The sequence below is a fragment of the Hoplias malabaricus genome, chromosome 5 (assembly GCF_029633855.1).
Source record: "Hoplias malabaricus isolate fHopMal1 chromosome 5, fHopMal1.hap1, whole genome shotgun sequence".
NCBI classification, from domain to species: Eukaryota; Metazoa; Chordata; class Actinopteri; order Characiformes; family Erythrinidae; genus Hoplias; species Hoplias malabaricus.
In genome coordinates this window covers 3,974,995-3,999,597 of record NC_089804.1, presented here as the reverse complement: position 1 = coordinate 3,999,597, position 24,603 = coordinate 3,974,995, and the positions used below count along the sequence as shown (strand labels likewise).

General features: G+C 39.8%; 1 protein-coding gene across 1 annotated transcript; it reads right to left on the bottom strand.

Moving 5' to 3' along the window:
* Positions 1-20,391: 20,391 nt before the first annotated feature.
* LOC136697625 (phospholipase A2 inhibitor gamma subunit B-like) lies at positions 20,392-23,814 on the bottom strand. The gene is made up of 5 exons (XM_066672838.1): positions 23,624-23,814; positions 22,924-23,034; positions 22,278-22,421; positions 21,612-21,722; positions 20,392-21,081 (listed from the first exon to the last, which is right to left on the bottom strand). The coding sequence occupies exons 1-5, from the start codon at positions 23,670-23,672 to the stop codon at positions 20,879-20,881; spliced, it is 618 nt and encodes a 205-aa protein (XP_066528935.1). The 5' UTR covers positions 23,673-23,814; the 3' UTR covers positions 20,392-20,878.
* Between the last annotated feature and the right edge of the window lie 789 nt (positions 23,815-24,603).

Sequence of the window (24,603 nt, the reverse complement as noted above, 5' to 3'; positions counted from 1 at the left end):
TTTTTCTGTCATTACCCAGAGCTCATGACCACAGGTGAGGGTGACCGGTAAATTGAAAACTTTGCTTTATGGCTCAGCTCTCTCTTCAGCACCACGGTGTGGTACAGTGACCGCATTACTGCAGACACTGCACCTATCCTACGGTCAATCTCACTATCCCTCTTCCCATCACTCATGAACAAGAACCTGAGATACTTGAACTCCTTCACTTGGGGCAGGTTCTCACCCATTACCTGAAGGGAGCATGCCATCTGTTTCCGGGAGATAACCATGGCCTCAGACTTGGAGGTGCTGATCTGCATACTGACCGCTTTACACTTGGCTGCAAACTGCTCAAGTGAACACTGAGAAGTGTAATCACACGAAAATTGGCACACTTTCTCCGGTCCCCTTAATTTGAAAATAGGAATCACCACCCCGGTTTGCCAATCCAAAGGCATCGTTCCCGAGGTCCATGCAATATTGTATAGGCACATCATCCAAGACAGTATCGAGTGCCTTCAGTAACTCTGAGTGAATCTTATACACTCCTGGAGCTTTGCCACTGCGAAGCTTTTTCACCACCTCAGTGACTTCAGCCAAGGAAATGGAATCTGACCCCCCAGACACTTCTGGCCCTAACTCCTGCACAGGAGGCATGTCTCCATGTGATCGGTTGACAGCTCAGCCCCTCACTTTACCCAAGTGTTCAAAACATATGGCCTCTGGTCAGAAGACACAACCACAAAGCCCATCACTGACCTTTGGCCCAGAGTGCTCTGGTACCAAGTACACTTATGAGCAATCTTATGTTCGAACATGGTGTTTGTTATGGACAAACCATGACTAGCACAGAAGTCCAACAACATCACACCACTCGGGTTTAAATCAGGCAGGCCGTTCCTCCCAATCACTCCTCTCCAGGTTTCCCAGTCATTGCCAATGTGAGCATTGAATTCACTCAGCAAAACAATAGAGTCAGTGCATGGAATCCCCTCTAGAACTCCACTCACTGCCTCCAAGAAGGCCGAATACTCTGAGCTGCTGTTCGGTGCATATGGACACACAACAGTCAATGTTTTCCTCTCTGCAAGCCGGAGCTGCATTGAGGCAACCCTCTCGTTTACTGGGACAAACTCCAGCTGTACAGGTGCCAGCCGGGGACTTGTGAGTATCCCCACACCCACCTGGCGCCTCTCACCCTGTGCAACTCCTGAGTAGGAGAGAGGCCAACCCCTATCGAGGGGTTTGGTTCCAGAGCAGACATTGTGTGTAGAGGTTAGCCCAACTATATCTAGCTGGTATCTCTCATGCTCCAGCTCTGGCTGTATCCCCCCCAGTGAAGTTATGTTCCATGTACCAAGAACCAGTTTCCACTGAAACGTTCCACGATGCCAGGGGCCCCTTCGCCCCTGCTCTGTGCCCGATGGGCATTGCACCGCACCCCTACTGTGGATCTTGCGGATGGTGAGCCCACATGATCCTCCCATGTTGCCATTTCGGGCTGAGCCTGGCCGGGTTACGTGGGCTGCATGGCCACCAGGCCTGGCTCCAGGGGTAGGTCCCGGTAACCCTCTCCTGGGCAGGGTACACTGAATTTTAATGGGTGTACTCATAGGGATGCTTTTGGATCATGTTTGTCTGGATCTTCACTCCAGACCTGTTCGCCATGGGAGACCCTACTGACGCACAGCTCCAGGGTCTGGGGTCCTTGGTTTAATCAAATAATTCAGCTGAATTATTTAATTATTTAATTAAGAGGGGTTAAACAGAAAAACTCCATATACTGAATAATAACATTATTAATATTATTATTATTATTACTACTACTATTATTATTATTATTATTATTTCCGTGGACTGTGTGTAGTAGCCACCATATTAGGTGATTATTCATTAATCATAAACTCACAACTCAACAATGTTTAAATGATTTTATTGCTTTTTTACACTTTCAGCCCTCAGTGAGATGTTCAAATGAAGGGAATATAAGCACAGATCCCTGACCCATTTATCTGCGTCACATTTGTAAACAGAGCTCTGTTTGTCTGTGTCAGTCAGTAGAGAAGTTTGGGCTATGTAGCAAGTAACACCATTTTCCCTACATAGTGCACATCACAGGTAATAAAACTAAAATACTGCTCCCAGACAGTAATTTCATATTAATTTGACAGGGCACTGTGAAACTTACAGCTGTCTCAATATTATTTTCTACACCCAGTTCACTCCGTGAGTGCAGAAGCCATTGTTTTATGATCGACTGTGCCCTATAGAAGGTGTAGAGAGACACTCACCTATCACTCACATTTACAGACAAAGAGAACTCCTTTATTAAAATAAACCAAATCAGAGGAATAATTTAGGCAGAGATTCAGAGGAAATATTATCCTCCAATAATCTGTTAAGTGTGTCATTAGATTATGTACTAGGACAAACAAATGAGACAAAAGTAATACATGACGGGACAAAACACGAGAGAAACGATTATTGAAGCTTGTATATGATCTATGTGTGAATAACTCTCTCAGATTCAGTCAAAAGAGCAGTGAAATGCATTGGACTCTATTGTGCTAACAGTTTTCCATTAGATGATGTTTCCCTCTTTCCCATCTGTTTACATTAGTGCTGCACACTGAAACCAGACAAAACCTGGAAAAGCCCAACACAGAATCCACTCCGAAAAATATCCCATGCACCACTTTTCCTCATCCAGCTCATTCTGCTTCACAGAAGGTTAAAATACCAGAGAAAACAGCATGAAATCAACCAGGAATTAATCTAAAAACACATGAAATTATTCTCATTATTTATTTATTGAATATTACAACAGACAACAAAATGGGGTCACCATATAGATTTGTCTTGTCTCTCTTGGCCACTGCATAAAATAAATTAAAACACACTGCAGCCCTTGGGGCACGGTGGCGCAGCAGGTAGTGTCGCAGTCACACAGCTCCAGGGACCTGGAGGTTGTGGGTTCAATTCCCGCTCCGGGTGACTGTTTGTGAGGAGTTGGTGTGTTCTCCCTGTGTCTGTGTGGGTTTCCTCCGGGTGACTGTCTGTGAGGAGTTGGTGTGTTCTCCCCGTGTCCGCGTGGGTTTCCTCCGGGTGCTCCGGTTTCCTCCCACAGTCCAAAAACACACGTTGCAGGTGGATTGGTGACTCGAAAGTGTCCGTAGGTGTGAGTGAATGTGTGTGTGTCTGTGTTGCCCTGTGAAGGACTGGCGTCCCCTCCAGGGTGTATTCCCGCCTTGCGCCCAATGATTCCAGGTAGGCTCTGGACCCCCCGCGACCCTAAATTGGATAAGCGGTTACAGATAATGGATGGATGGATGGATGCAGCCCTTGGTCTCAACACTGTTTATTAAAGAGTAATACATTCATACGTTCAAACTGAGTCACTGGGACACCTTTAATTACATGAGTCTGTGGCTCTGGAAATGTAGAACACAGAAATGTGAGATAATATCCTCTTCAGCAGAGATTTCAGAGGAAGAGGAAGGAGGAGAGCAGAGGGACCAGGACAAAGAGGAGACTGATATTAACCCCTTCAGCGCCGTTACACAGATTCCCAGAACAACATCTCAGATCTCCACTGATTCCAGCTGTCTGCATACTCCCTGTAGGGGCATTACAGATACTTCTGGTCGCACAGCCTTTCATTTTCACCTGAACACCAGCAGCATTGGCTGTGTAATAGAGAAAGAAATGACATTTTCAATTAATGATTTATGATGTTACAAAAAAAAAATCACAGGTGTTTGCCTCAGTAGATTACTACAAAAACTATAGAGAATGAGCCCGTTAGTCTTTAATAATAAATAGATAAGCAGTTAAGCAGATAAATCTATCACTCGATCTTAAGGTTTTGTGTGTGTGTGTGTGTGTGTGTGTGTGTGTGTGTGTATCTGCATACTCCCTGTAGGAACTAAACAATACCTAATATGCATACAATAAACATTATAACAAATATAGGTAATACTAAATGACTAGTATAACATTAAGCACACACTAACTGCTTTTTCTTTACCAATTCAGTTACAGAGTTAAATACTACTGATAACATTTGGAAATTATCTAAATGAGCTAGATGACAACAGTAATAATACTTACAGGTATATGAACGCACACAGTTAGAGAAAAAAGTGTCCACAAATATTCCACACAACGATAAAGTCCTTTGCAGTCCACCAACATAGGTCCACTCCTTGCCTTATTTAAACCGCTACTGAGCCCTCTTAGCGCTAGTCCCTAACCTGGCACTCTGATTGGCTAAACAAGTGGAGCCATGAAGGGTGCATGCACTGAGAATGTGATTTCGGGGCAGCAGCCAATCAGCTCTTAAATTTGAGCTGAATCTTTAACCCTTTGTAACACCGCCCTTTGTTATGTCCAAATAGCTCAATTTTAGTTTCATCAGTCCACAGCTCCTTATTTCAAAATGTAGCTGGCTTGTCCAAATTTAGCACTCCTCAAAAGACTCTGTTTGTGGTGTGTGCACAGAAAAGGCTTCTTCTGCATTGTTGTAGGTCTTTGGACCTGGCCTTAACTACAACTCCGGGACTTAACTAGAACTTCGGGCCTTAACTACAACTTCAGGCCTTAACTAGAACTTCAGGCCTTAACTAGAACTTCGGGCCTTAACTACAACTGTGCCTGTGGTCTTCCATTTCCTCACTATGTTCCTCTCAGTGGAAAGTGACAGCTGAAATCTCTGAGATGTAAACCATGATGTTGAAAAATCTTTGTTTTCAGGTCATTTGAGAGTTGTTTTGAGGCTGTTTCCATGGTGTCACTCTTCAGAGAAGATGCAAAGATGAGGAAAAACCTGCAATTTTCCCCTTTCTCATAATTGGATTCACCTGTGTATGTAGGTCAAGGGTCAATGAGATTACAAAACAAATTTTGTGTTCCAATAATTAGTGATAAACGTATTCAAATCAATAAAATGACAAGGGTGCCCAAATTTATACACCTGCTTAATTTTGTTTAAATAATTATTGCACACTTTCTGTAAATACTATAAACTTCAGTTCACTTCTCAAATATCACTGTGTTCGTCTGTTAAATGATATATTTAACTGAAATTGCTGAACAACTGATGATTTACAAAGGACAATCATGATAATTATCACAGGTGCCCAAACTTTTTCATACCACTGTATACATGTGAATCCAGGGGAATCTATTTTGACTAAATCTAAACAATATTTTAAACTTTTTTTAAATCACTGTCAGCTGATCTCAGGACCAGTCCAACTACATCAAAAACAGAAAAAACCCCTTCTACTGCGAACAATATATTATCATTTTAATTTTTATTTAAAAAACAACTGGCTTTTAAAATTAACAAACAAAGTCTGTTATTTCAGGTCAAACCTAAATAAACAGAACAGTGTATAAACAGTGCTCTGTAAATGACTGAACAGAACAACATTGACTTTAATGAAAACGTATTGAGGTCCTCACATGACGCCTTGTGATGGACCGACGCTCCGTCCTCTGTGTGTTCCTGACTGAGGTAGGCTCTGGATCCACTGCGACCATGAACTGGATAATGAATAATAAAGGGTTATGTTTATTTAGTAAGGACTTTGAAAAATCCATTTACTGTGTCATTAAAATAATGTGGCATCCGCCACTGTGTTTGTGAGGTGGGTGTGTGGGTACGTCATTACCCGGAATACCCAGAACTGCTTGCGTATAGATAGTTGACTATAATTGCTAATATTTGTTTATGTGTGCTGTTTTATTTCATGTCATTTGGTGGGTCTGGTTTAGTGGTAAGTTAGGTCTTGTTCTATGTAATTACTTGTGTTTATTGAGTTTGTTACCGTTTTTGTGGGGTGTGGGAGATGTATAGACCCAAGCTGTTCTGTGAGCATCAATGGGGGCGTGGAAAAACAGCCTGATGCTTGTATTCTTTTGCACTAAGAGAGCAATAAATGTTTCAAGAAACAATGCAAGGTTTGTGTGATACTCTTGCTCCTGCTTGCACGCCACAATAATAAACTCACCTCTGCCACCAGATGTCACTGCATTTCTGCTTTAACTGGTTTATCTTACAACAAAACAACCTGCAGTCAGACAAACAACAACCATTAATCTACTAAACATCTATGTAACTGAGAGGGTGATGCATCACTTCCATTTTCGTACACACACCGCTCAGCCTGTGAAGATTAACATATGTGGCAAGACACACCACACTATATATGTCCAGCTTTGAGAATGAGATATCTAACTTTAAACCTCGGTAAAACCGTCTTTATCGGGTTTTAAATAAACCTCAATTAAACCAGACGTACAGCGCCGTCTAGTGGCGGAGGTGTGGTATTTTACTACTTCAAATGGATGTAGTCACTTATGACATTATTATGAACACGTTATTTCAAAAGAATAAATACAGACTATAAAACATAACATTTTTGTGTAAATTGAAGTCACTTTGTAACAAAATGTACATAATCCTATTTTTTTCAAAATGTAATAAACCTTTAGTGTGTCCCTCAAAATGTCCATTTTCCTTTTATTCCCACCTTCTTCTAATAAGATAAAAGATAAAAATGTATAAATCCCACAGGGAAAGTATTACACACAGATAAACACAGTTACAAAGATGTGAGCAAAAAAGAATAAAATAGAACTAAACACAAAGTAGAATGTAGTTATAGGGCAGTAATAGACCTCACAAACAGAGAATTACAGTAGTCCAGATGTCCAGTACGTACAGAGACAAGGATAAGGTAGTTTTACATCTCATTTTATGTGTGGTTTGATTTTTATGTGTCATTTAAAGGCAAATACATTGTTTTGTATTGTTTCTCTGTGTAACACTGTTACTACAACTTATTTACACACAGCTAAACTTCGGGAGAACACACACGTGCTCACGTTCGCGGATTATACGGGCCGCATCCATTGCCCAGTAATCTAGGCTAGCCAGATCCTGCTACTTTTGGACCACCCCTCCAGCACAGGACCTTGGTCAAGTAAGAGGATCCAATATGCCTCAGGATAAACGCTCAACAGCAGACCACCAGATATCATACTATTTTTACTTGACATAGCTCAGCATTTTGCACATTTTTAACTTCTGAACGACAGGCACAGTATTTTCAGATATAGAGTTATGTTTGTGATAAAATAAACATATTTATCTACATTGCTACACCCTGCATCTACTGCTCTGCTATTGACTGCATAGACTGGAACGTCTGATCTGGTCTAGCCGGTAGAACAAGGCTCTGTTCCAAATGACCACATGCTCCCTATAGTGCTCATGTAATGTTTAGACAGGTTTTAGACAGTTTAGACAGGTTCTGAAGGCACTACACAGACCCAAATCAGTTTTAAAGAGTCAGTGTTGATCAGATCTGACTCTTTATGGGTTCATAGCCAATGAGGTTCATGAGGTTTAGAGCAAATGATTTGCACAAGTTACACAAGATAACTCATCTGCACTGTCAGAAAAATCATGATGGTACCTTTCGCTGTCTCTGTGATGGAACTCTCAAGGGCACACATTCAGTTCCTTTAGTTAAGTAATACACTTGTACCTTACTCTAGTTTAACTGTAGATGTTAAAGTTTTGGTGGTTTCATTCGCCCCGTTTCAGCTCCAGGACTTTTATTGTGTTCTTTTATTCTCCACAGTTGTATAATGAAAGATTACAGAGATCCCCCTCTCCTTCTGGAGAAGAGAATGTAATGAACCTTTAGGGAACACACCTTTAGGGACTCTAACACCACTGTTGTTCCTTTAAAGATACACCACACTGTTTGTAGCTTTAGTGACAGTAATGTACTCGTACTGTACCATTTTTTTTCTGAGAGTGTAGTGACATAAGCTAAAAGTTGAACCGTTTTGCTCACAGATTGGAACCCTACCATCTCCCATTTTAAATCTCCTGCACCATTGGCTCTAGTTGTGATACTAGAAGTAGACAAGTCCTGTGAAGCATGAAGATCACGAGAGAACTGTGAGAACGGTCTGTGAAAAAAGAACTAGGATACTGAGGTTAGCGCATGCCTCTGAAAGACACTGAATTCAAAGCCACATCCGGCCTCACTGTCATAGTTTGTTCCACTGCAGAGTTATTCTCTGCGCTGAAACCCAAATGACTCTCCTGGACATTGGTGCAGTAATACAGTGTAGAAAGGTAAAACACTGTGGAGGGAGTAGGGAGCTATTTGGGATTCACGCTGGCAGTGGGTAAATGTGCTCAGATTACTTTAATTTTCCCTCATAACCCATTAATGTGAAATGAAACTTACAGCTTTTGTTTCTGAGCAAAACCTCAAGTCTTGTGAAGTAAAGGAGACCAGGAAGCAGCAAAACGTGGGCACAGCGCAAATGCTGATTACACATTTAAAAACAAAACAAAAGAACAAAAACCCTTAACAGTATTTTATCCAGTAAAAAGTATTTGGACCAGTGAGATATATATATATATATATATATATATATATATATATATATATATATATATATATATATATATATATATATATAATAAAAATACAAAAAAATTATAAGGTAGTCTAATAATATAAAGCAATAATAATAATAATAATAAATCATATAATAGTGAGTTTTCTGGCAGTGGCAGCTCAAAGTGCTTTACAAACAGACTTAATAGTAGAACAGATATTTCTACCAACAAAAGTGAAGAAGTGAAAGACGATTCTCTCCTGAAAAGAGAAGTAAAACCTTAATTACTTTTCATGGGATAAAGAGGCTTATGATATAAGGGTACAAGCTCGCAAATGTGTGAATCTGAAACATAAGGTGAGGTGATATCTCTGTTTTCTGCATTTAACTCATCTGTGGTAGTGAACCCCCCCCCCCCTCCACCCGTGTGCAGTTGTGGGTTTGGTGCCTTGTTCAAGGGCATCTCAGTTATGGACTGAGGGAGGAGGAGAGTGCTGTTCCTTCTCTCCCACAGCCCCCAATATTCTTGCCTCTTGTGGGAATTCAACCAATGACCTTTCAGTCCTAATCCTCGGCTGCCCACGTGTAGCATTACTACTACTATTATGTTATATTTTATTATTATAATAATAGTACTATTAAACAAGATAAATAAATAAATGTTACTACCCTGGTCACAACTTATTTCACTTCTTTTCCCCTGGAGAACTGCAATATTTGATGATACCAAATTACATCACACTCGAGGAAAGGTTGTAAACTGTACGTCATGAGAGAACACTTTAAAGAACCATCAAGTAAGAGTTATTCATTCATTCATTCATTAAAATACATAAATACATTTAAGTCAGTTTCTGTTCTCTGCAGTTGTTCACACTTGCCCATTCCAGATTTATTTTTTCTCCAAGCCTTTAGCTCCTGTTCAAATTTGAATCAGTGCCAGGTCATTAAGGAAAAATGAAAGTAATTTACAGTTTTATAACACTTTATACTGCCCTGGGATCTAGGAGTTGTTTATGGTGTGTTTAGTATTTGTGCAAAATGGGCAAGATAAAACCTGCTAACCTGCCAACCAAGGCCAACATTAATGTGCTACCAACCACACCCATATCAGGAACCAGAAGAGAATAAACTCTTTTGTAGATAGGCTTTATTGACTAAGCCTTTGTACTGTGTTTGTATTGTACTGTGTTTGTAAGCTCTCTTCTGGAGGATATGTCCTGTGTTGGCTCTGAGACAACAGGAAGTCACTGTTTGGGCATATGTTAATAATTAAAGTTTAATTAATGTTTATTTTATAATTTATTTGGTATACAAAATATTATGTTGCAACAAACAATATAAAAATAATGTCACTATTAATGCTAACACCACAAACTTCAACAACAAAAACTCAAAAATACAAACTTTAAAAATATTGTGTCACTGTTCAAAGAAAAACATGCATCTACAAACTTTCCAGGAGAGGGAAAAACCTTCATAACTTTCCCTGGAAATCAATGTAAACATTTTATTCAGAGTAATTTTGGAGCGCTTCTATTGGTCCATTCATCATTAAATGTTCACACAGTGTGAAGGACAGCTGCTGTGTTTAGATGATGTAATAAACTAAAAATCCACAAAAACCAAGACGTATGTTTTTAATTGGAAAGTGACAATATTTAAACTTTTTCAAATATAAAAGTTAGTCTGAGGCCAATGTCAATAGTATCTTTTTTAAAACGTAGCAGATGTAAAATATATGTTTAGATTTAACAGATGAAAAAAAGGTCTGAATGGCTGATGGTGCCCTCAGCTCTAGGGTCTGGGGTCCTTAGTTTAATCAAATGATTCATCTGAAGGCCACAGACAAAGTAAATTTAACATTCATTCATTCATTCATGGTCTGTAAGTAATAATAATAATAATAATACATTTTATTTGTAACGCACTTTACATTTCAAGGAAATCTCAAAGTGCTAAATGTACTTATTCAGTTCAGGGTGGCGGTGGGTCTACCTGGAATCACTGGATACAAAGTGAGGACACACCCTGGAGAGGAAGCAATTCCTTCACACACACACACACACATACACACACACACACACACACACACACACACACACACACAGACACAGACACTTTTGAGTCACCAATCCACCTACCAACATTTTCAGACAAGAAGAACTACTTTATTAAAATAAGCCAAATCAGATAATTAATTTAGATTTGCAGTAAATATTATCTTTTAACAGTGTGATCAGATTATGTACTAGGGAACAAAAATGAGACAAAAATAATAGATGGAGGGACAAACACAAGTGAAATAAGATTATTACTGAAGTTTGTAAATGATCTGTGTGTGAAAAACCTCGCTCAGATTCAGTCAAAATAGCAGTGAAATGCGCTGGAGTAATGTGCTAACTATTTTCTGGATTTGGTGAAAATGCTAATATGGCTAATAGTGAATAATGTTTTTTTCCTTCATTATGCAACACTGGGGGATTCTTTACACCCTGGCGCAAACAGGCGGTGGGCTTCTGTGTTTCTGTGTTATTTTTATTTATTTATTGAATAGTGTAACAGGCAACAACATAGTTTTGTCTTGACTCTCTCAGAAATTAAAACACACTGCAGCCCTCGGTCTCAACACTGTTTATTAAAAAGTAATACATTCATAAATTCAAACTGAGTCACTGGGACACCTTTTATTACATGAGTCTGTGGCTCTGGAAATGTAGAACACAGAAATGTGAGATAATATCCTCTTCAGCAGAGATTTCAGAGGAAGAGGAAGGAGGAGAGCAGAGGGACCAGGACGAAGAGGAGACTGATCTTAACCCCTTCAGCGCCGTTACACAGATTCCCTGAATAACAGCTCACACTTCCACTGATTCCAGCTGTCTGCATACTCCCTGTAGGGGCATTACAGATACTTCTGGTCGCACAGCTTTTCAAACCCATCTGCACACCATCATCACTCACTGTGAGAGAGAAAGCAAGGACAATTTAAATTAATGATTTATGATGTCACAAAACAGAATATTCCCAGCTGTTTGCCTCGGTAGATGACTACAAAAACTCTAGAGTATGAGCCCATTAGCCTTTATTAATAATTAGATAAGCAGTTACAGATGAATGAATGAATTTTATAATTTCCACAGATATGTAAACTTTCCCACAAAAGAGAGGAACATTTTAGACCAGGTCTACTGCAACATTCCTCATGCTTACAGAGCCAGACCCTCACCACATCTGGGTGTTTGTGATCATCTGTACCTGTCTCTAACCCCAGCATATAAACCACTCAGACTGGGGTGTTTTTGCAGAGGGGGCAGACTTGAATGGACACACGTTATCTGTACTGGACTACATCAACTTCTGTGCGGACTGTGTGACCAAGACCCTACTGTGAATGTGCTGCCCAATCAGAAACCATGGCTCAACAAAGAACTGAGGACCCTGCTCAACACTGCTTTCAGACTCGGGGACCAGCTGGTCTACATAAGAGTGAGGACTGACCTGAGGCAGGGCATCATAAAAGCCAAGCGCAAATATCAACTGTGCATCCAGAAGTGCTTCAACCAAAATAACTCAAAAGGTATGTGGCAAGGAATAAAATCACTCACTGGATACAGTGCCACCCAGACACACTGAATCATTTTATGGGCTTCGACCATAAGAACAACAGTAACCCGGATGCCACCAGCCAGCCTAGACGTGCAGTAAAAGACACCCCCCATTCAGCTTCACCCAAACCAGGTCCAATCTGCTCTGCGCAGGATAAACTCTAGAAAAGCTCCTGCTGTGATCACAGCTCTCCACTCAGCCCTCACTCATCTAGAACAGTAAAATTCATATGTAAGGATGTTGTTCGTGGACTTTAGTTCAGCCTTTAATGCAGGTATTCCACAAAACCTGGTCAAAAAACTGGGCGATCTGGGCCTGAGCAGTTCACTATGCTTATGGATATTGGACTTCCTGAGCAACAGACCACAATTTGTCAGGATAGGAGACCGCACATCCTCAACTCTCATCTTGAACACAGGCACCCCACAGGGATGTGTCCTCAGCCCCCTCCTCTACTCACTCTTTACATATGACTGCTCCCCCATTCACACCTCCAACAACATCATCAAGTTTGTAGATGACACCACAATTGTAGGACTGATTACAAACAACAATGAGTCAGCCTACAGCTCCCTTTACCATATAAGAGCACTTTGTAGTTCCACAAACTATAGTACATATGTTGCTCTGCATACTTTACCAATCCCCTTTTGCCTTGTTTTTTAAAATTATCAGGAACTCCACAAGCTCACCCTATGGTAGGCACACTCTTAAAGATAAAGGTGCTTTGAGCAATGCCATAGAAGAACCACTTTTGGTTCCATAAAGAACCATGTTTGTTTAAGAGATGTGTGAGTGTGAACAAGCTTTTAAAAGGTTTAAAAATTCACCACTCGATACCCATTTAAATGTACATTTTTTTTTATGGAACCAAAAATGGTTATTTTATGACATCTCTCAAAATAACCTTTGTAGCACCTTTATGTATGTGTGTGTATATGTGTGTGTGTGTGTTTGTGTGTATATATGTGTGTGTGTGTTTGTATGCATGTGTGTTTGTGCGCATGCATGTGTGGATATCCTACCTGTGAAACTAATGCACTGATCCTCGTCCCCCAGACAATTCACAGTCCCTGAGCAGTCATTACCAGTGCAGTAATAACACTGTTTACCATTGGGTGACTTAAAGGGCAAAGCTTCAGTAAACAAACAAAAAGCAGAGATTTAACAGGAATTAGCTGCAGTTTTAGTTGACAATTAAAAGGGCAATTAAAGCTCACTTAGTTTGTTCAACAGAACTGTAGGGCTCATGAATCTGGACATGACTGGACATTCCCCCTTTATTGGAGGGTTAAATTAATCAGATTTAAACCTTGCAGATTCATATCCTCATGAACAACTCCAGTCTGTTGAAATGGATTTCTTCCACAAAATGAACTATAATATACTGTGAAGTTTAAGGTGTATGTGTGGGTGACACTTTAATATTCTGTATTTTTTAAACTTGCTTTCATGTTGCACTGTAATAATTTGTGAGCAATATTTATGCTGTACATGTGTGTATGTATGTATTGTTTTGATGCAGAATACACATGGAACTTGTGAATGCACAGAGCATGCATTAACGGTGCCAGTGGGGCTAGGTACAGCATTTTTCACCAGGGACACTGATGTGGATCTACATATTAGAGGCTTGTTAAATCATAGATGTGTAAAGTGAGCTTGGGGGAGGGGGGGTGAGTCTGGGACATCGGACCTCACGCTCTTTACCTGGAGCATTTTGACTGTTGCAGAGGTTTGTGCTCTAGCACTGGGTGTTGATTGTTGTTTCCATGATTCCCAGGTTTAGGCTCCCGCTGACACAATCCGCTACTGAGGCACGGTGGATTTGGAGCGCACCCAGAATCACTGGGCGCAAGGTGGGAACTCACACTGGAGGGGCTGCCAGTTCCTTGCAGAGTGACACACACTCATACATTCACTCACACACTCACACCTATGGACACTTTTGAGTCGCCAATCCACCTACCAACTGGAGTTGTGTGAATGCAAAATTAAACTGGTTTTCTGTAAGTGCTTTGTATAGCCTAGAAATACATTACATATCCAAAGGTTTGTAGATACCTTTTATAATGAATGTGCACTCATTATGAACATAAATGATAAATAATGCACATACAGAAGTGCGTGGAATCAAATTAAATGAGAGCGTATGGCTTTCTCAGTGCCAAGCACAGGCTACAAATGCATAAAACCCCAGAACAAACGGATCACTGGAACTTTAGCTTCACTCGCTTTGTGATGATCTGGGATTGTGTTTGTGAGAAGTGTTTTGAATAGAAGCTGTACATTTTTAACAAGAGATTGTCTATTGATCATATGTATCATATGTAAATTGATCATATGTTATTCTTGTCTAAATGAGAGCAGCAGGGAACGTTGCTTGTGAGAAAATGTTTATAAACAAACTTCTATTGCATCACTGACAGAATGCTCAGGTTTCAGCTGCTCAAAGACAAAAAGGTAATGGTGAAATTGATAAAAAAAGACTCTGACATTGGTTTGTACTGAGCTGTTAGTTACCAGCAGTGATGGCGACGGTCGCACTGCCGCACTGACTTGGACAGACTGTCTGCATGGTTGGGTATGCACCGATAACAAATCAGTGACAAAGCTAGAAGAAAATAAAAACTTTATGTGAACTAAACAAACACTGTGGGATCTTCATATATGTATATGTAACAATTGACATTTCTCTGTCTTTAGGGAAAGCAATTATTTGGATAAAATATTGATGCAATTACAGGTAAAACCAAGCAGATTTGTTTATACATGCACTTCACTAAATGTGTGATTAAATGCTGAAATATTCTTTAAATTTGCAAACCGCAAAACTGCAGAGTCACTACTTAAAAAATATGTGAAAAAGTTACTGAATATTATAATTTGAACATAAAAAGTAAAGTAAAAATTATGATTGGTTTGTTAAAAAACACACTGTAAGCAATGATTCTTTAAAAAGAATGTAAGTTTGCCTTAGGATTTTTAACTAAATAAACTTTAATAACAAATGTACAAAGTGGGAGATATTGTTTTATCAAGTTAAAATTAATTTTAAAAAAGGGAATGTGGTCAAAATGTTTTATCCAGAACACTCAGTACAGTTCCCTACCTGCTGGATAAAGCCCACAGATGAGCAGCAGTGTGAATTGCAGCTTCATTGTTGATAGATGAGAGAGGGTTCCGAATGGGGTACAAGCAGAACTTGCCTCAGTATAAATCTAATCTAAAAAGGGTGTGGCTTCAGTACACACCTCTTCTAATCAGTGTTTCAGCTTCTGCACCCACTGTGGACACAGAGACTCATTTGCTCACAGGTAGAGCTTGTAATGTACAACACTGACCAGTAGAACGAGGCACTCTGAAGCACCTGCATGTGAACCTTATATGTTTGTTGTAAAGAACACACATATTGTACAGTCCTTTGACATCAACAGCTGACTTCTGTAATGTTCTTGTTGCTGAAAGCAATCAATTTCTCACTGCAATGTTCCAACAAGCAAAGTTACACCTTCATTAGAATGTTACTTCCTTTCATGTCAGAAGAAATATTAGATTTACAAGTTTCTGTACATATTTGGACATGTTTATTTGAACCAAATATAAAACTGGCAACAGTGTATAGTTTCACACTTTGGACACACACACTAGTGAACGGGTGAGTCATACTGTATATAGCACTAAACATTAAACCACATCATTGGGGACGGGTCCAAATCCAGTTTACTTTCATTTCTTCTCATGCAGAAAGTTTGATGTAAAACAAAACTAAGTGTTCTTTTTTTAATCATTCTAAGCAATTAGTGCTCATTCAATAGTCAATTCAATAGGTATCAATAATAGAGCAACCTTATTTTCAGTTCTGTTTGTTTGTACAATGTCAGTCAGAACTCAGTGGATCACCAATCATTTTGGAGCACATGGAAATCAAATACTGTCATGATTTCTATTTTAAAAACATGTATTTTATTAAAAACTGCTGTGTTGTCAAGTACCAACTGAGTCACAATTGATGACACCAAACAATCAATAAAGATGTTTCTCTATTCTAAAAAGAAAAGAAACGTGCACATCTTAATAGCTTTAAAATATTTGTAAGCTCCACACCTTGTTCTACAGGCAGGTAGGACTCCCCACTCTTTTCCCCAACAATCAGCATCATGTAGCTCAAAGTAGGCTTCTGTAAGTCAGCATAACACATTTGGACAGCTAGCTTTCTCCTGCAAGCATGTAGCACTCTCCAGTTTCATCTGGTTATATTTACAAGGTACTGTCTATTTCTTTATAAACTTTTTCCAGCTTTGAGATGAATAAAGCTCAGAGCTGAATAAAGCTTGTTGACTATGTGCAAAAGTCAATATTAATTTTTTTAATTACATTTATTGTGGCAAAAAACCCTTAGGCCCTTACAGTTGTTCCTAATTTAGGATTAGAGCATGTATAAAAGGTACAAAAAAATCCATAGAAGCTACGTTGAAATCCATACGTATCATCGACATCTTTTAAAATGTATGTCTTTCCCTGTTCCAGTAGATCTGTACTTGTATTGTTTCGGAAAAGCACTTTGATGTGTCGTTGTGTCATGTAAATAAACATTGGCTTACATTGCTTTGACTCAATAGAACTGCAAAGGTTCCAGACATTGCAGACATCATCAGAAGAAAAATGGACCAATGTTAAGACATATCCTAGACAGCCTTCTGGTAGAAGAGGGTTCTGTTTCAGATCTCTAAGAGCACTGCTGAAAATGGAGGCTGTGGTTCATATTTCTGTTATCTTGTCTTCTCTTGTCAGCATAATGTTTGCAGACTTTTAAGACAAGTTTCCCACTCAGGAACATATTACTTCAGTAATCTATCTAGGGACTTTGATCTCTAACTTACCTACAAAACTGCAATGTTCAGCAATCCCCCGCCCCCCGCGGTCGCTTCCGGGTCTTGTCCAGAGTACATCATGTGATAAGCACTTTAAGGTCAAAATCTTAATAATATGTTGTATACTTTAATCAGCCTTACTAGAAACAATCATTATATAGTATATTGTGTTATCATCATTATTAATCATTACAGTGTTAAGCTGCATGTTTCCATCACAGCTGTCATCTTACCAGGCTGCACAAGTGACATGCCAAGAATGAAAGCAGTGAGTAGTCCTCAGATGGATACCAGGTATGTGTTATATTTTTATCATGTAGTACCCTGTCGTAATTATGCATATACTATGTATGTAAATGTATATATATATTATGTATGTAGCCTTTAGCTACAATTTAAATTCTGCCTGTGACAGTTTTATTTCTAATCAGTGCCAGGTCATGGCATGCAAATGAATGTAACACTGAATACTGTCCTGGAGCTTTGGAGTTGTTCAAGGGGTATTTAGTATTTGTGCAATATGTAAAAAAATATCATCTCTGTGATAAAAGACTTGTATCTGGGCAAGATAAAACCTGCTAACCTGCCAAACAAGGTTAACATTAATTGACAACCCCACCCATATCAGGAATCCAAAAGAGGAAATGAACACTTCTGTATATATATACAATATTACTGTTTAGTGTTTGTAATTTCACTGCATCACACTTCCCCCTTAAAGGACAAGAGGAAACCCCACCACCCTCACCACTGTAGGAATCCCTCATTACACAGCTCTCTTCTGGAGGATATGTCCTGTGTTGGCACTGTGACAATTTGAAGTCACTGTTTGGGCTTATGTTAATAATTAAAATGCTAATTTATAAATTTACCTGGTATAAATATGATTATGTTGCAACAAACATTTAAATAATACATATGTCATTACTAACTCTAACACTACAAACTTCAACAACAGTTATTGTTGCTGTTCAAATAAAAACATAGTAAAATGAAATAGTAGAAGGAAATAGGAGAAGGAAAAAAAAACCTTTTAACATTTCAGTGGAAGTCAATGTTAATTAAATAAATGTAATTTGGAGTGTTTTTACTGGTCCATTTGTTGTTAAATGTTCACACAGTGTGAAGGACAGCTGCTGTGTTCAGATGAATAAACTCAACGTCATCATCATCATCTTCTTTTCTGCTTTTCCATTTCAGGGTCGCGGTGGCAACAGGGCGAGCAAAGAAGCCCAGACGTCTCTGTCCCTCGCAACATCCACCAATTTCTCCTGGGTGATCCCAAGGCTATAATATCCTTATAAAAGGATATAATCCCGCCAGCATGTCCTGGGTCTATCCCGGGGCCTCCTTGGACGTGCCTGGTATACCTCCAGTGGGAGGCGTCCAGGAGGCATCCTGATCAGATGCCCGAACCACCCCAACTGATTCCTCTCAACGTGAAGGAGCAGCGACTCTACTCCGAGCTCTTCCCTAGTCACTGAGCTCCTCACCCGATCACGAAGAGTACGCCCAGCAACCCGTCGGAGAAAGCTCAATTCGGCCGCTTGTATCCGTTATATTGTTTTTTTTCTGTCATTACCCAGAGCTCATGACCACAGGTGAGGGTGACCGGTAAATTGAAAACTTTGCTTTATGGCTCAGCTCTCTCTTCAGCACCACGGTGTGGTACAGTGACCGCATTACTGCAGACACTGCACCTATCCTACGGTCAATCTCACTATCCCTCTTCCCATCACTCATGAACAAGAACCTGAGATACTTGAACTCCTTCACTTGGGGCAGGTTCTCACCCATTACCTGAAGGGAGCATGCCATCTGTTTCCGGGAGATAACCATGGCCTCAGACTTGGAGGTGCTGATCTGCATACTGACCGCTTTACACTTGGCTGCAAACTGCTCAAGTGAACACTGAGAAGTGTAATCACACGAAAATTGGCACACTTTCTCCGGTCCCCTTAATTTGAAAATAGGAATCACCACCCCGGTTTGCCAATCCAAAGGCATCGTTCCCGAGGTCCATGCAATATTGTATAGGCACATCATCCAAGACAGTATCGAGTGCCTTCAGTAACTCTGAGTGAATCTTATACACTCCTGGAGCTTTGCCACTGCGAAGCTTTTTCACCACCTCAGTGACTTCAGCCAAGGAAATGGAATCTGACCCCCCAGACACTTCTGGCCCTAACTCCTGCACAGGAGGCATGTCTCCATGTGATCGGTTAACAGCTCAGCCCCTCACTTTACCCAAGTGTTCAAAACATATGGCCTCTGGTCAGAAGACACAACCACAAAGCCCATCACTGACCTTTGGCCCAGAGTGCTCTGGTACCAAGTACACTTATGAGCAATCTTATGTTCGAACATGGTGTTTGTTATGGACAAACCATGACTAGCACAGAAGTCCAACAACATCACACCACTCGGGTTTAAATCAGGCAGGCCGTTCCTCCCAATCACTCCTCTCCAGGTTTCCCAGTCATTGCCAATGTGAGCATTGAATTCACTCAGCAAAACAATAGAGTCAGTGCATGGAATCCCCTCTAGAACTCCACTCACTGCCTCCAAGAAGGCCGAATACTCTGAGCTGCTGTTCGGTGCATATGGACACACAACAGTCAATGTTTTCCTCTCTGCAAGCCGGAGCTGCATTGAGGCAACCCTCTCGTTTACTGGGACAAACTCCAGCTGTACAGGTGCCAGCCGGGGACTTGTGAGTATCCCCACACCCACCTGGCGCCTCTCACCCTGTGCAACTCCTGAGTAGGAGAGAGGCCAACCCCTATCGAGGGGTTTGGTTCCAGAGCAGACATTGTGTGTAGAGGTTAGCCCAACTATATCTAGCTGGTATCTCTCAACCTCATGCTCCAGCTCTGGCTCTATCCCCCCCAGTGAAGTTATGTTCCATGTACCAAGAACCAGTTTCCACTGAAACGTTCCACGATGCCAGGGGCTCCTTCGCCCCTGCTCTGTGCCCGATGGGCATTGCACCGCACCCCTACTGTGGATCTTGCGTATGGTGAGCCCACATGATCCTCCCATGTTGCCATTTCGGGCTGAGCCTGGCCGGGTTACGTGGGCTGCATGGCCACCAGGCCTGGCTCCAGGGGTAGGTCCCGGTAACCCTCTCCTGGGCAGGGTACACTGAATTTTAATGGGTGTACTCATAGGGATGCTTTTGGATCATGTTTGTCTGGATCTTCACTCCAGACCTGTTCGCCATGGGAGACCCTACTGACGCACAGCTCCAGGGTCTGGGGTCCTTGGTTTAATCAAATAATTCAGCTGAATTATTTAATTATTTAATTAAGAGGGGTTAAACAGAAAAACTCCATATACTGAATAATAACATTATTAATATTATTATTATTATTACTACTACTATTATTATTATTATTATTATTTCCGTGGACTGTGTGTAGTAGCCACCATATTAGGTGATTATTCATTAATCATAAACTCACAACTCAACAATGTTTAAATGATTTTATTGCTTTTTTACACTTTCAGCCCTCAGTGAGATGTTCAAATGAAGGGAATATAAGCACAGATACCTGACCCATTTATCTGCGTCACATTTGTAAACAGAGCTCTGTTTGTCTGTGTCAGTCAGTAGAGAAGTTTGGGCTATGTAGCAAGTAACACCATTTTCCCTACATAGTGCACATCACAGGTTAATGAAATTCACAGAATTAATGTAAAAACACATTCAATTATTCTTATTATATATTTATTTATTTATTTATTGAATATTATAACAGGCAACAAAATGGGGTCACCATATAGATTTGTCTTGACTCTCTTGGCCACTGCATAAAAGAAATTAAAACGCACTGCAGCCCTCGGTCTCAACACTGTTTATTAAAAAGTAATACATTCATAAATTCCAACTGAGTCACTGGGACACCTTTAATTACATGAGTCTGTGGCTCTGGAAATGTAGAACACAGAAATGTGAGATAATATCCTCTTCAGCAGAGATTTCAGAGGAAGAGGAAGGAGGAGAGCAGAGGGACCAGGACGAACAGGAGACTGATCTTAACCCCTTCAGCGCCGTTACACAGATTCCCCGAACAACAGCTCAGATCTCCACTGATTCCAGCTGTCTGCATACTCCCTGTAGGGGCATTACAGATACTTCTGGTCGCACAGCCTTTCATTTTCACCTGAACACCCGCAGCATTGACTGTGAGAGAGAAAACAAGGAGATGTATTTATGATGTCACAAAAAAACAGAATATTCCAGGTGTTTGCTTCAGTAGATTACTACAAAAACTCTAGAGAATGAGCCCGTTAGTCTTTAATAATAAATAGATAAGCAGTTACAGACAAATGAATGAATGACAGATATAAGTCTTTATGAATCTATCCACAACATTTTTAACGAAGTATATACGAAACATGAATGTTTTGTCAGCTCCCCTTACCATATAAGAGCACTTTATAGTCCCACAAACTATAGCACATCTGTTGCACTGCATAGTTTGCTAGTACCCTTTTGCCCTGTAATTCAAAATGATCAGGACCTCTACAAGCTCACCATATAGAAGGTAATCTTTAAAAAAAGGTGCTAGGGTCCTTTGAGCGATGCCATAGAAAAAACACTTCAGGATCCATATGCTTGTTAAGAGATGTATGAATGTGAATAAACTCTTAAAAGGTTGAAAAATCTATCACTTGACTTTAAGGTTGTGTGTTTGTGTGTGGACACGCTACCTGTGGCACTGATGCACTGATCCTCGTCCCCCAGACAGTCCACGGTCCCTGAGCAGTCTTTATCAATGCAGTAATAACACTGTTTACCATTGGGTGGCTTAGAGGGCAAAGCTTCAGTAAACAAACAAAAAGCATAGATTTAGTAGGAATTAGTTGCAGTTGTAGATGACAATTAAAAAGGGTCATTAAACCTCACTCAGTTTATCCCCTAAAGCTCATGAATCTGGAAATGGCCCTTTTATATTCTACCTTTACTTTGGGCTAACTTTGTCAGATTTAAACATGGAACTCTAATCTGTTGAAATTAATTTCTCCCACAAAATGAACACATCACACTATAATATACTTCTAACGGTGTTTTGTACATATGAATGACACTTTAATATTCTGTATTTTTTAAATTTACATTAATTTTGGACTATAATAAATAGCATGTAATATTTATGATGTAACTGTATGTATGTGTGTATGTCTGTAGGTTGTTTATGCAAAATCCACATGCAACTAGTAGCACTGAGCATGCTTTAACGGTGCCAGTGGGGCTAGGTACAGCCTTATTCACCAGGGACACTGATGTGGATCTACATATTAGAGGCTTGTTAAATCATAGGTCTGTGAAGTGAGCTTGAGGCTAGGGTGGGGTGGTGTCTCCCTCACACTATTTACCTGGAGGTTTTTGACTGTTGCAGAGGTCTGTGCTGCAGCACTGGGTGTTGATTGTTGTTTTAACAATTCCCAGGTTTAGACTCCCGCTGACACACTCAGCTGCTGAGGCACAGCCTTTGGTACTGATCTCGTTTTGTTGACCAGCTACAGAAAACAGACCGTTAGTTATTGGGGAAACCTCCCAACACAGATAACATACAGAACTCGTGAAAGAAAAACTAAACTGTTTTTTTGTAAATGCTATGTACAGCCTAGAAATACACTACATCTGCAAAAGTTTGTAGACCCCCTTTAAAATGAAAATGCACCCATTACAGACACAGATGATAAATAATGCACACAGATAACGACATGGAATCAAATTAATTGAGAGCTTATGGTGACCGTGCTCAATGAGGATCACTGGAACTGTGATCTTTGAAGTGATGAACTGTAAAATTTGAACAAGAAATTGTCTAAAATTGATAATGTTATTTTTGTCTAAATGAGAGCAGCAGGGAACGTTGGTTGTGAGAAAATGTTTATTACAGAATTTCTATTGCATTACTGTCAGAATGCTCAGGTTTCAGCTGCTCAAAGACAAAAAGGGATTGGTAAAAGTGATAAAAAAGGCTCTGACATTGGTTTGTACTGAGCTGTTACTTACCAACATTGACGGCGACAGTCGCACTGACACACTGACTTGGACAGGCTGTCTGCCTGTCTGTGCATGTCCCAGAAGGGTCAGGTATGCACTGATAACAATTCAGTGACAGAACTAGAAGAAAATAAAAACTTTATGTGAACTAAACAAAATGATCATTGGAAAGTCAAACAAGCAACACTGCGTAATCTTCAAATATATATATAATATAGATATATTTATACACAGAATAAAGATTGACATTCAACGTGTGGGGAGTGAATCAAATCTGTTAAATCTGTTAAATCTGGATAAAATATGGATGTAATAGCAGTTAAAAAGAAGCTGATTAGAACAAAATTTGTGCATTTTCTTTATTTACACATGCACTTCACTAACTGTGTGTAAATGCTGACGCACTCTTTCAGTTTTCAAGTGTCAAAGCTGCAGAATAAAAAACTATATATGAATTTGCAAAAATGTTACTGAATATTATAATTTGAACAAAATCATCATCATCAGAACAAATTATCATTGGTTTGTTAAAAAATACACTGTAAATTTACAACAATGATTTTATAAAAGTGTGTTAGTTTGCCTTAGGGTTTTGATTTAAATCAATGTTTATATTAATTGTTCATTTTATATTTTAATAATACATTTCCAAAGTGAGAGACATTGTTTGATCAAGTTAATATTCACTAAAAAAACAAACACTCCCTACCTGATGGATAAAGCCCACAGACGAGCAGCAGTGTGATTTGGAGCTTCATTGTTGCAGGATCAGAGAGGGTTCAGAATGAGATACAAACAGAACTGGCTTCAGTAGAAATCTGATCTACAAAGGGTGTGGCTTCTTGGAGAATTTTCACCCTTTACAAGTGCTTCTTACACCTAAAAAAGGAGTCCCCCCACCTCCCTGTATTTTGGAGCCAAGTCCAGTTTACTTTCATTTCCTCTTTCATTGCAGGAAGTTTGATATGAAACAAAACTAAGTGTTCTGTTTCGAATCATTTAACTTTTTAAACAGTGGACAGCTTTCCCAAGTCCTGTAGGTCCACCTTGAGTTTTGGGCTTTCAGTTCATTCATTCATTGTCTGTAACCTCTATCCAATTCAGGGTCACAGTGCATTCAAACCAAATTCACTTCATTTATCCCAGAGGGGCTGTTCATATTGGGCACAGACATAACACAAGGGAGACAACAGATAAAGACAGAACATTTAAGCACCTGTGATCACCAGAAATGATCCTAATATCTAAGTAATTAGTGCTAATTCAATAGTCTAATGGCTTCAGGCACAAAGGTAACTCTCTGTTGAACAGTCCAACACCTCGGTGTACAGTATCAACAGTTCCAAACAAAATGAAGAGCATGAGACGTATCAATAATAGAGCGTCCTTATTTTCAGTATTGTTTGTTTGTACAATGTCAGTCAGAACTCAGTGGATCACTAATCATTTTGGAGCACATGGAAATCAAATACTGTCAATGATTTCTATTTTAAAAACATGTATTTTATTAAAAACTGCTGTGTTGTCAAGTACCAACTGAGTCACAATTGATGACACCAAACAATCAATAATGTATAAAAGATGTTTCTCTTTTCTGAAAAGAAAAGAAACGTACACATCTTAATAGCTTTAAAATATCTTTAACTCCACACCTTGTTGTACAGGCAGGTAATACATCCCTCTCTTTTC

Coding starts and splice junctions, on each gene's coding strand:
- LOC136697625 (XM_066672838.1), bottom strand. CDS start 23,672: ATGAAGCTCCAAATCACACTGCTGCTCGTCTGTGGGCTTTATCCATCA. Junction 21,723..22,277: donor CAACAGTCAAAAACCTCCAG/GTAAATAGTGTG, acceptor TGTTTACTGAAG/CTTTGCCCTCTAAGCCACCC. Junction 21,082..21,611: donor TCAGTGCATCAGTGCCACAG/GTAGCGTGTCCA, acceptor TCTCTCTCACAG/TCAATGCTGCGGGTGTTCAG.